The sequence below is a fragment of the Apteryx mantelli genome, chromosome 3 (genome assembly GCF_036417845.1).
Source record: "Apteryx mantelli isolate bAptMan1 chromosome 3, bAptMan1.hap1, whole genome shotgun sequence".
NCBI classification, from domain to species: Eukaryota; Metazoa; Chordata; class Aves; order Apterygiformes; family Apterygidae; genus Apteryx; species Apteryx mantelli.
The window spans coordinates 49,680,127-49,691,615 of NC_089980.1; the positions used below are offsets into that span (position 1 = coordinate 49,680,127).

The 11,489-nt window shown below is 37.4% G+C and overlaps 1 protein-coding gene across 1 annotated transcript in view; it reads right to left on the bottom strand.

The window, feature by feature from the left end:
• CATSPERE (catsper channel auxiliary subunit epsilon) overlaps positions 1–11,489 on the bottom strand; it is a 46,293-nt gene that overhangs the window by 20,969 nt on the left and 13,835 nt on the right. Inside the window, exons 9-12 of the mRNA XM_067294568.1 lie at positions 11,101–11,207; positions 6,484–6,976; positions 5,624–6,095; positions 68–507 (exon numbers count right to left, since the gene is read on the bottom strand). Of these exons, the coding sequence (XP_067150669.1) occupies positions 68–507; positions 5,624–6,095; positions 6,484–6,976; positions 11,101–11,207 (1,512 nt within the window). The remainder of the gene's footprint in view (positions 1–67; positions 508–5,623; positions 6,096–6,483; positions 6,977–11,100; positions 11,208–11,489) is intronic.

Here is an 11,489-nt window from a genome sequence, read left to right on the forward strand (position 1 = left end):
AAATGTATGGCAAAATATTGTGGAAAGAAACTTAAATTGGACAGAAAGAAACTTTAACAAAACTTACCTCATTTTTAGTACAGATTCCACGAGCAATTTCATATTTGCTGCTTTCTTTTAGTAGTAATAAGTCTGGCCTGTAGAATTCCAGATATGTACTTACATCCACATTTTCCTCAAAAACTATCTGAGACCAAAATGTCAGTTCATCTCCCATGTCCAGATAGTAGACATTGAAATCCATGTTGTGTTGAAAAGCTATAATTGAGCAAGAAATTTCAGCTCTAAATGTAGAACTAAATATTTCAATTTCCAAAGGATAGGTCTGGCGATATATACTAGAACCATCAATTAATAATATGTATACACTAGCAGATGGATTCAAATAAAGGACCATCTTTTTCATTCCATTTATCCACACAGGAAGCTGAATTAATTCTCTCAATTCACTTTTTGTATAAAAGAAGATGTTGTTTTTCATTTTTATCAATATATTCCCAAGGTAGTCTGTAAAAAGAAAAACAGAAAGAATACACTTTTATCTGTGTAATTTAAATTTACAAAAGATTATGACTATATTTATTCAGAGTTCCTTTTGCTTACAGCTGGCATCTTTCTCATATGGTATCTACATGTACTCCATTCATACACATCCCAAGTTAGAGAGAAATCTTTTGACAAGCAATGCCCAGTGGTTGATGGACATATCTTTTGTCCTCTCAATCTCACTCCTACAGAAAAAAAAAAAAAACACGCAGGATCTTGCAGGATCATTTCCTTTGTCATCCGGAATCCTTTTGCTTTAGAATTTTGATGTTGTGGGGGCAGAAGATGGGTCTTGGCATAGGTATAAGCAGCACATTTTGAAGAATGAAGGTAGACTCCTTAATTTGCTTTTAACGATTGTACAAATTTCAGTCTAGTGACTCTAGCAGTGTTAGCATGTATGATCTCACATGGGGAAGGGAGATACCAGTGTCTTTAATAAAGCAGTGATTGAACAAACTAGTTTGTCAAATGACCAGCTACTCTAAATACTTCCCATACTGCCCAATGTTTTGTGTAATAATGGAATATCATGTGGTAATTACAAAGATTTCAAATACAGGGATGTTTCTGAGAAAATAGAAAGTTATTTAGCACTAACTGGAGTTTTTTGAGATATACTGCCCATAGGGACATTGCCACTATGGATGCATGTGCTGTTAGTACCTGAAACCATATAATTTGAGCAGTATTCATGAAGCATGCTTATGCCTCATCTCTTTGCATGTAGGGACATAAAGGAGAAACCACACCATATGTTCTGTAGTCCCCCTAACCCCATAATTCTAGATCTAAACAATTCAATGAAGTCCTCTTCAAGAGGTAGGAGATGAATAGGCAAAAGGCATATGCATCTTGAAGAGATTGATTAGTGGTAAGTAGCCCTCTGACTTTTCTTTGAGTGATAGTACTTATAAACAACCATACTGATGATGACTACAAGAAGTATCCCCTTCACATCCAGAGATAATATAGAGTTAGTATATGTTAAGAAAAAGAACTATCCCAGGACTTCTCTAAGAAACACTGTATCATTCACAGATGCTTTTACAATGGCATTGTAAAAGGGCATTGTAAAAGGAACTCCAGGCGGCTGTTTGCAGATGTCTGGGAAAGAGACATTCTTCAGTTCTGATTAGTGTACCTTAAATCTTTGAAAGCGCTTTCACTTAAACAACCCTGTAAAAGGGCTTGATTCAGCTGAATAGGCTTTGTAAGGAGATTGCTGTGCTTTTGAGTCCTCTGACAACAGAAAGAATGAAAAAGAAACTTGTCTAAATAATTTGGTCCTATTCAAATGAATATATGCCTGCTGTCCAGCTTAACCCTGAAACAACAGAGGTTAGAAAAGAGCAGAGATTACATAATTTCCTAACTCAAATGAAATTCAGATATGATGTTAGAAATTTGGAATGAATTCCAAAGACCACTCCACATGGAAGAAGATGAATAATTAATGCCTAGATTTTTTTTTTTTTTTTTACTTTTGGCTGAGGTGACCACCTAGAGGAATGGCACCTTTATATAGAGGTGAATAAGCAAGCCAAATCACCATAAACTCAAATGTCCCCAAACCTGTAAGTGTAGTAAGTTTAAGTAAAGGTAAGTGCAACAAGTGTAGATCCTACTGGAGAACCGGCTCTTCTGACAGAGGGAAAATCTTAACCAGACTCTGGGTGAACCTCAGAGCTGCAAGTTGAGTTAACCTTCTCTGGCTTGAACACTGTGTTTCTCTCAGTCTGCCTTTTGAGATAATACTGCTCCGATTTTTTTCCTCGGAGGCAACTGTTTCTAATTTTTTTTTTTTTTTAAGAGAATCAGATGTTTATTATGTCTTTTGTTGAATATTCCAAAACTCTGTTGCAGGTATCTAACAGATCATCTTTTCTTGGAAGGCCACCTTTGATGAAGTCCATTGACTGAACAAGGAAAATAATAAGATGCAGCATAAAATAACAATGACAATCTGTTATTATTATTTTGATTCATGGCTGTATACAGCCACTTGTTGACGTTTTATTGTATCTTGTCATTCCTAACAGCGTGGCTTAAACACTGCTTCTCAAATCAGCTAATGGTGCATTTATTTAGGTTGACAGTGACTCTAGCACACCATACGGACTGTAGGATGGATGAGAGTCAATCTAGATGCATTTTCCAGGCCTCAGTGAGAACCATTATTATTATTTGAACATACTGGTGTGTACTGGGCATTGCCTTTCATGTTTTGGTCTATTACCTTCTGAAAATTAGTGGTGGCTCTCTTAAAACAGTATAATCTGAAAGGGATGCTGAAAATAAACTCATTTCAAAGATTCACTTCAAAGGGATTACGTCCTGTTCTCCAGGTTATCAGCTGTTGCCCCCAATTTAATATAATTCATGAACTTATTGAGGGTGCATTTCATCCCACTGATGATGATGTTAAATAATACCAGCCTGTTATCAGCCTCTGCCAATTAGACTTTGAACTATTGACCCTTTGGGCCCTACAGGTCAGCCAGTTTTTCACCCACCCTGTACACCCACTGCATATCAAATGCATTGCTAAGGTCAAGGTAAATGAGACCTACTGTTCTCCCTTTGTTCACCATGCCAGTCGTCTCATCACTGAAAGTGATCAGATTGGTCAAGCATGATTTTTCCTTGGTAAATCCATGCTGACTGTTTCCAATTACCTTTTCATCCCTCCTGTGACTGAAAATGCCTTCCAGGAGATTTGATCAATAATCTTCCTAGGCACTGAGGTTAGGCTGACTGGCCTGTAGCTCTTCTAGTCCTTCTTCTCTCTTTTTGGGAGGGTGAGTGAGATGTCTGCCTTTTTCCCCTGATCACCACAACTATACAAAGACAATGGGAGTGGCCATGCAATGACATCAGCCAGCTCTCTCAGCACTCTTAGACATATCCTGTCTGATCCCATGGACTGTGTATGTCCAGCTAGTCTAAACAGTTCCTAATTAAATCCTCCTATACTGTGGATAGTAACTCTCTCCCACAAAATTTGCTATTTGGAATGGAGACCTGGTAGGCCTGAAAATCATTTGCCAATAAAGACTGAGGGAGGGAAGCATTGACTGCTTCAGCCTTTTTTGTATCTCTAGTCACTAGGTCTCCTGCCCAGTTGAGCAGCACACCCATGTTTTCCTTCTTCTTCCCTTTGATGCTGATGCACCTACAGAAGCCTTTCTTGTCATCCTTCATATACCTTGCCAGTCTCAATTCCAGCCAAGCTTCAGCTTTCTCAGTTCTGTCCCTTCACGCCCAGGCAATGTTTCTGTATTGGTAGCCTGTCCCTGCTTTCATCTCCTGTATGCTTTGTTTCTGTAGTTGAGCTCAATCATTACTTCATGTGGAGCATATTGCAGGGCCTGATTTTGGATCATGTAGATCTGTTTATAACTATAGTCTATTAAAGTGTGCTCCTGTTTTAAATGTCCCACAGTCACCCAAGAAAAAGGCCAGAGGCTCAGCCCATCTTACCATTTGGACAGAGTTGCCTGCAGCCTATGCCAGGGAGAGCAGCACAACCTTTTTCAGGACCAGCTCTAGTCAGAGGCAAGGAAAGCTGCAGTGGCCATGAGGCAGAAACTCTTTCTCAACAGAGTGCTAGAAGCTTGATTAATAGGGTTCCCTCTCATGCTTCTCCTTTCTGAGCCAGGAGGGAAATGGTACTCGGTGTAATCTTTTGCAAGTCTCCGTAAGCCTGATTTGCGGTTATAAATTCAGGCACTTTCTTTAAAAAGGACCACTAAGAAATATTGCTTCAGTACTATCACTTGGCCTCCTCTCATGGCATTGTCAATAGACTTAACCCCTCTGTAGACAACTTGAGGTTATTTTAGCAGAAATATTTAGCACGTCCTCTTCAGAAGTCTTCTTGCCAGTACCCTTGGCCTGCCACCTGCAGTGTGCTGCAGTTGGCTGGTAGTTCTGCCATAATCTGCCTAGCTTCTTCCTGCTCTTTGTAAGTATCCTCTCAGCTGTTGCTATATTTGCATTGAGGTGCTTGGCTCTCAAACCATCACTGCATGACCTTGTTAGGATCCATCTTCTACATCACATTAGATGCATAAGGAAGTAGAATTTTGAGTATCCCATGAGCCTGCTGGCTTCATCTTGTAAGCCTAGTCCCAATAAGTATTTACTATGGTCTTTGGAGGTAGCTGTTTTTGCCCAAGAGGGCTTTCCTGTATGATACTGCACTTGCAGAAGGGTTTTGTTTGGAACAATAGCTCACAGCTGTAGGATCAGATCTTCCAAGTTTCAGGAAAAATTTTGTAGGATACGGCTGTGGTAGTGTCCAGCATGGATCCACTGAATTCTAAATTTTGTAGAGATGGATTCAGATTGGACTTTTGTACATTCACCAGGTGACTCAAGTAATTAAACAGACATACCATTGTCTGTAGAGTGAATGGCACCTGCTTAGTTGAATTCTTCTTTAATTGCCTACCAAAGATGAGCAGCTACCACAGGAAGAGACCTGATGAAGTTTCTTGAGGCTGGAATAACAAATGAAAGGACTATGCCCTAATAACAGTCATGGCCTACTTGGGAATTCCAGATATTGTCAGCATGATGCTGTGATTATAATGTGAAAGGGGTGCTTAAAAAGTCAGAAAGCTGCAAAATAATCTCTCTTTGATGTAGTGAAAAAGTTTTTGCTGCCATGCCATTTCAATCACCTTCTCTTAAGAAACAGCAGAGATTTCATGCCATTAAACTTCGAATCAAGCAGAATAGGACAAAAATAATCATCCTCCTAAACAGACAATAGATACAGCTATGTTGCTGTAACAAACACTAAGGCCAAAAGCTGTTGAGTTTTCTTAGTACAATCATACTGGATGATAGTTAACATTACCTGAAGAATAAAAATTTGCTTGATACGTCTGTCCATCTAAAAGTGACAATTTTTTTGTCTTAATAAGCCAATGAAATTATTAACTATTATTCTATGACTATCATTTACAAAAAGACAGACTCAGTAATCCCTTCTTAAAATTTCTCTTTTACTTTAGCACTTAATTAATTAAAAATTACTTAATAACTACTTAAATATAATATACTTAACCAAGAATAATCTGGTGAATAGTGCTCCCATTAGACATTTCTGGTAGAGATAGATTTGATCCAGATACTTGAAAAAATCCATTAGTTGTGTTGTTTTTGTAGGTGTAGTAAATGTTCTCACTGTCCCACAGTAGACCACATGATAATGCTGAATTCAAATATATCATTCTCATAACAGAACTGTGAGGAACAGGTAAATAAAACTCTCTTAAGCCCCAAAATTGTCTGTCTTCTCTATAAAATGCCAGATAAAACAGTCTGGAGGGGCTGCAGCCATTGCAGATCAGCAACAATATAATTTCAGATGGGACTGAGTCATAGCTAACAGTCTCTATAGATAAAGCAGCATAGTCTGGAAAATTTAAGGACTTCACTAAGTTTGTTGTATCTGCTATTTTATTAAATATTTCGTTATATGCAAGATACAGCTCATTAGATGTCCATGCTGCCAAAGTACTTAGTTGTTTTCCATTCTGTTAAAAACAAAAACAAAAACAACAGTGATTAGGTAAACAATATCTTCCCTTAAAGTTTACATCAAAGATGTATATTAGGAAATCAAAATGTTGTGGGATATCTTCAGCTAATGTCATCAGCAGAGCTCCATCGGAATGAATTTACAAATTTAAGCTGTGATCCTAGAAATGGTTCCATATGGCTACATGAGCTCGTGCAGAGCCACTCACAGTATCCAGATCTTATTTTGAAATGTCCTGAAAGTAAACTTGTTGCTTTCTGGTTGTTTCTAATTCCAAACCCAGCATTACATCAATGAAGAGTAGATCTAAAATAGATTCGTTCAGACATTTAGTGAAGAGCATCTGTATTTTAAATGTTAAATGAGAACTGAAGATAACTTACCTGCACTGGATAGACAGATGAACACCAGTATCTTGAATGTATTCCAGTTATTTCTGTTTCAGGAAGCTTGTGTTCTGCCCCAAGTTTAAAAAAATCATTAGATTCTCTTTTATAAATAGTTCCATTTATTAAAAATAAGATTCCGTTATCTGTTAGAGTCACATCAGTTACATTGTTATTTAGGTCTTGGGTCAAAGCATCTGAAGGAACTTTGATTTCTTCGTAAGTTTTGAATCCATCATTTGTATAGAAAGTTCCAAAATCTGCTAATAAAACAGCTGTTGTTGGAAAACATGCAGACCATGTAATGGAGATGTCACTATTACTGGGGGAACAGAGTGAGGTGTCATTTTCCTTGCTAGTAAATGATTGTTTAGGCCTTGGAATTATAAAGGGAGTATCTAGAACAAAGCATTCCTGAAATGCTATTGCCTTTCCATGTATATTTATTATGATGTCTTCTGATACTGCAGGTACTTTCACTGTCCATAATCTGAAAATGAAAGAAACAACAGATAAACTTGCAAGATGAAACCTTTCTGTTGAGGTCATTGAAACAAATTCAGCTATGTGATTAGACTTATGTCACATTCTTAGAAGAACTACACCTACAGTCAAGGTCCTGAATTAGCTATTTGGGTAGTGGAGTTGTTTTCAGGATAGAGAGGCTGCACATCCACAAAAGCTCTCTCTTCCAGCTACAGTGGTACAAAATTATTTCCTAATTTTCTTCTAATTCCACAAGATAGAAGACAAACAGGGAGAAAAAGACCAGAATTTGCCTGTGGTTGGATTTTAACTTCTAAACTTACAAAAGCAGGTATATTCCATATCTCAGTGTTGTCTGGGAACTGTACATTTCTGCAAGATGTGACTGCCAAAAGCAAAAATATCTGGACTTAAAAATGAATGGTTATAATGTTATAACTCCATGGAATAATACAGCATTCACTATTACTGAGGCCACCTTCTCCCCCACCTTCCCCACAACCTCCTTTGAGCTAGTCAGAGTGTGTAGAAGAAAGCTGATCAACAAGAACTAATACCAGGCCCATAGATGTTGCAGATGGTGATCAGGGCCACTGATAATCAGCAAGAGTTTTGTTGATAAGCAATATGAGAAAACGGGGCTTAAAAGAGATAACCTACTTGTAGGATTAGGCTCTTTATAAATCATGCAGACTGGCAAACCTGATAACAGAAACAGTCATGAATTTTGAGAATTTCTAAGTCTTTGTGAAGACGACCTATTTTGGTGTCAAACATTAATTGCATTTCATCACCTTTTTGTTTCTCTAATGGGAAATGGAACAAATCATCTCAACAGAAAAAAAAAAAACCCTTAATTTCTTACAGACTCTGTGTGAATGTATGCATCACATTGACAGTTACACAAGCATCCCTGATGCAGAAGTTCAAGCACTGATAGCAGAAAATTTAAGCAGGCTGCTTGGTAAACAACTAGCTTACAGAATCAGATTTAAAAAAAACCCAAATCAAATCATATTAATCTATATCCTTACACTTACATGCTTCACTTTTCTATGGTCAGTGTATTCCATGGAATCATTAGTGAGTTCAGTTAATTAATGGATTCCATACAGAGACCAACAATCTGTGTGGTTCTCCCAATGATGAGTATGTAGTGTACTTGCCTCTGTATTACTGCCCCTTTATTAGGACATACAATGATATGAACATATTTCTAGTAGCTCCAGGATATGAAGTCTAGAGTGAGTCTGAAACTTAGCGGGTTCCTCCTAAAATCCTCCACAGTGACTGACGTTCCCAGGAAACACATAGAGAGTGGATAATGCAAGATAATCAAGACAGAGAAAAGATTTTTGTTCTTTTTCAATTAATAGGAACTGCACAGCTTTCCAAAATTAATTCCCTAATTTCAGGTGGCATAATATGACTAGTTGATGAAATACAAAGGATTATAATGGATCTGATAGGGTGCCAAAGGCAAGCCCCTCTGAAGATGATGACACTTTTCAGTAAAAGGTGTTTCCACAAAACAGCCAGATGTATGTATGCGAAAATTCAGATTAATCAGATTCTCTTCCCTATCTGAAGAAAAAAGACTGTTAATTTATGAAGCAGATTTTACTTTCTCTTACTTGATTACTCTGTACTTTGGTTGTTGAAAAAGAAGGAGCTAATGAGATTAAAAAAAAGTTATACCAGCATTCACATCATTGAGAAACTATTTACTGACACTGCCAGAATGCATATATTCTCTTTCTTGGGGGGAAGGGGGGAGGGGGAGATTATTCTAGCTCCTGTGTGAAAAATGTGATAGAAAAAGCCCTTCTCCAGTTACAGCAACTTTTGATAAGAGATGTTACTATGTTGCCATCTAGCGATCAGATAGAAATATACAACTGATGGAGCACAAACCGAAGCTACATAAGCAGCTATTGCTCCTGTTAAAAGTCATAATCATTTCTTGCAGAATCATAAATACCATTAATTACAGGCTATGAGTAAACTTAGAAAAGAAGAAAAAGTCACAAAATAGCAGTGTAGCTTGTTTTAATTGGGTATTCAGAGAGTGTATAAAACAAGGGTAAGTATCTAAGAGACAGATGGCAAATATGTTGCAAGAAACATATGCAGTAAGAACTCAAAAAACGTAAACCAGAGTCATTTTCAGTACCTCTGTGCCAAAATCTAGCTCTAATATATTTGAATTAGCTTCGCAAAAGGCTTACGCAGAATAAAATTTTATTCTTACAGATCACAAAACTGGTGACAAATCCGTTTGCTACACATACGTCCTCGTATGCACATCACTATTATTTAACCATTTAATCTATTTTCTGATCAGCTCACAATCAAATAAAAACTGTGAATTTATGTCACTGCTGGCCTGTTGTGTTTTCACTTTACATTGCAAAGCACTGTGTGTATTAAATACTCTTGGAAAGGAAAATGCTTTCCTGCTTTGAAATCCTGTACAACGTTCTTAAGAAAAGTTCTTATGAATGTCGCCCAAGGGTGGATGCTGTAGTACAAGGAGGCACTGAGATTTCCTCCTCTTTCCCCTCACCTTCCAAGCACCACTTCCTTGCTGTTCTCATGAAGAACACAACCCCCCCCCCCCCCCAAGTGAGGGCATGACTGCAAATAAACAAGCATTAAAAGGAGAATTAATACTTTGGATATAATTTTTATCACATAGATTTAGAACCATATTACCACTGCCATTGCTCATCACCACTCAGGGCTATAGTTAGCTAATCGTTCTTGGAAGGCTGACAGAAAAGGACAAACTCTTCACCAAAGAGGTGACAGAAAGTGTCTAATATGTGGCGTTTCACACAATGAACTCAGTCCTGAGCAAGCAGGAAGCAGAGATACCGGAAGCAGTTTAACTGAGCCTGATAGTCCAACTGAGCGATCTTGCTTCCTTTTTGAAATTAGGCGTGAAATATCAGCGCATAATGGAAAAACATACAACCCCACTTAGAAGTCTAGAAAACAGTGAAGAAGAGTATCTGGCCAAGATTTTTTCTAAATGAGGATGATGTGTTCAACACAACACCTTACACAGGTTTTGAATTTCCAGGAGTATCGTGCCTGAACGGGGGTATGTTAAGCTTTGAGCTGATACTTACAACTTAACAAGCAAGACTCAAATACCATTACAGTAAAAATTTTAGGTGATTTCTGAGTCCAGTCTCAGTCCTTATTCCATGGGCTTCTATACATATGAAGTAGAACAATTACATGCAGTGAATTGTACAGACTGAAAGGCCTATGTAAGAACAAGCGCTTGAATTTAAAAAACAACAACAGCTTTGTAAAATAATAAAGTCTAAGAGCGGTTACTTAGTTTTAAGTACTATGGTGAAAGGAACAAATGGCAGATAAACCTGGCTAGCAGATGACAAGCTCTTTCCTCAAGGAAAAGGTAAAAACAGGCAAAAATTGTTACTGAAGCACAAAAGTTATTTCAGTATAGAAGAAGGAGGCCCAGACATGGCCATAGTCAGCCATATGAGGACACCAAGAGAACTTGCAAAGAGAATTTTGAGGAGTTTGAAGTGATCTCATGCTGCACAAGCTCTAAAAGGACATATAGGTCTCCTCGCGTTTTCCAAGCCAGGTACTTAAAAGTTGTCCCAAATTTGGAAGCTGTTTCTGATTTGTTATCAGCCAACAGAAGTGCTGTGTAACCATAAAAACAGAAAAGACTACATCTTCTTGCAAAGGTCAGGCTTTTCCCTAAGGTATTCTGAAATGCACAGGATTGATTCTACCAATTCGAAGGCTTGGAAGCATCTGTCTTTCTGCAATTATCCTACCCCTTCCATGCAGCAAAACTGTTAGAAAGAAACTTTGAAGTTCTTTGGGCACTATGTCCTTCTTTTTTAGATTGTCTGTGTGTGTGTGGTATACAATCCTTACTTATAGCTAAATTAATAGGTATCCTAATACCCTTCCAATATTACTTACTACAGTGTAATTAAAAAACAGACATGAAAAATGACCCAACTACTTTATTAAATGCTATTTCTAAATCTACTTATCAACAACTGTCTGTACAGTCATGATTGTAAAATAATTTTAAATAGAATTCCATTAAAATAAATAAATAAGATACTGTACCCTAAGTTTGGATGCTCCTGAGCATAGTATTTGTCTTTTTTCAAATAGGTATGTACAACGGGATCCTGTCCCAAATTCCAGAACAGCTTGCTGAGTTTCTGAGAACTCTGTTTAAATAAAATACAAGTTATTATTTATCACCCGACTGGTTGCTGTCTGGTCATTTCTAATTCCAAACCCAGCATTACGTCAATGAATAGTAGATCTAAAATAGATTCAGCTGTTGCTGAGAACTTCTCTCTTTTGAAATTCTGATGTTAAAATGAAATTTCATATTATAAAATACATTTTCAAAGAATGACATACCATTAGAATCATTTCTACTCAATCTATTCATTTTAGAATACTGCATTCAGAGCCAAATTCAATTTTCTTTGCATTCTTTCCAT